Source organism: Aplysia californica, unplaced genomic scaffold, assembly GCF_000002075.1.
Source record: "Aplysia californica isolate F4 #8 unplaced genomic scaffold, AplCal3.0 scaffold00129, whole genome shotgun sequence".
NCBI lineage: Eukaryota > Metazoa > Mollusca > Gastropoda > Aplysiida > Aplysiidae > Aplysia > Aplysia californica.
The window spans coordinates 230,121-231,624 of NW_004797399.1; the positions used below are offsets into that span (position 1 = coordinate 230,121).

Below are 1,504 nucleotides of genomic sequence, written 5' to 3' on the forward strand. Positions count from 1 at the left end.
AGAAGAAGAAGAAGAAGAAGAAGAAGAAGAAGAAGAAGAAGAAGAAGAAGAAGAAGAAGAAGAAGAAAAAGAAGAAGAAGAAGAAGAAAAAGAACTTGTATGATACCTTTGAAGAAATACAGCAATAAACTTCTATAAGATTGATGCTACGGAATACTACAACGTTTTACCGTAACCACCGCTTTTGAGGTATAATATAAAAGAATGTGAAAATTGCATACTAAGACTTGCTGACAATCTTGATAAAGGGAAAGGCCAGATATGTTGCTGTATAATATTGCCTCTGATTGCAACCTGGTTTACTGCGTAAGTACGAGGTAGAAAAAAAAAGGAAAGAAAAGATTATTTTTGTGTTGGAGGGTAATCCAAAGAGATAGGCTACGTTCTTTTCTTCATTTCACCCACCTATGCTATTCTTTTACAGAAAATTGCTACTTTTTAGCATTGGAAAAAATAAGCCCTGCAAAAAAAGAATTGCTAAAAAAGCAAGACGAGTTTGCAGTTGTAGTTTTTTAATATGCGAGTGCAAAATTGCTGTGTGTGGGAGTAACATTCGGATATAGAGACCAAAAAAAAAAACTGACGGTCGTTTGATAGCGTGAAGCCTCAGATTAAGCCCAGTGATTTCCTGGCCAGGCTCTCTGTGTTAACACAGGAAACGAGACCTCGGAGCAAGAGGCAATTACTGGTCGCCGACTCACCCGGGTCCGATCCGACCCACGACACTGCGCAAATAAGCCTGGCTGGGAACATTGAGACTAAGCTATTACCGTCTGCCTTCCTCCATTATCACGCCATTGATGTGCGCTCGTGTCCCAGAGCCAATCAGGCAACTACTTCCGGTATGTAATTAACATAATCACGTGATGCTCGGGTAGCAGACGAGGATTTGAAACTTGAAAGTTACGTATTTCTAAGAGATACTGTATTGGTACTGTTGCTGCTTATAATACCTCAGTCAGTGTCTTTACTTGTACATGAAAAGGGATTTTAAAGAAAGTGATTTCGTGAGCTCTTCTGATGTGAGGATAAATTTACGACGAGGAATAAATACAAGAACGAGGCGACTTCTCTGTATAGAGAAAAGCGATCTTCTTCTCACAAAACTGCTAACTACTGGAGTCTACCAATGCTACCTCGTAAGTAGACTGTGCATTATGCTACTAACTTTACATCTGTTCCACATAAAGGTGTAGTTACTTTACTTACGCAAATCTGTTCTGTTGAGAGAAATTAATATTGTAATGTTAGCGGGGAATTTGCAGGTATTTGGTGTGGTTTGCTCCTACTCTCCCATTTAACTTTTATCGTCCTAATCTCTCTTTCTTTTTTTTGTGTTTGTTACTTTCTTGTAACACCTCTAACATCTTCAGTTCTTTTATGACCTTATTGTGTTCCAAGTGTAGTACATCTCAAACTAAAACTAAACACACATACACACACAGCCACCAACACACCCACACACCCACTCACACCCACTCACACAGACACACACACACACACA

At 39.2% G+C, this 1,504-nt stretch overlaps 1 protein-coding gene across 4 annotated transcripts in view; it reads left to right on the forward strand.

Moving 5' to 3' along the window:
• LOC101850710 (rhombotin-1) overlaps positions 1-1,504 on the forward strand; it is a 164,122-nt gene that overhangs the window by 119,659 nt on the left and 42,959 nt on the right. Inside the window, exon 2 of one of the 4 annotated variants that reach the window (XM_005096439.3) lies at positions 425-1,139. The exons of 2 other annotated variants lie outside the window; for them this stretch is intronic. In XM_005096439.3, coding sequence (XP_005096496.1) covers positions 1,130-1,139 — 10 coding nt within the window. In that variant the 5' untranslated portion in view covers positions 425-1,129. The remainder of the gene's footprint in view (positions 1-424; positions 1,140-1,504) is intronic. One more of the 4 variants, XM_035969237.1, reaches the window with a different exon arrangement.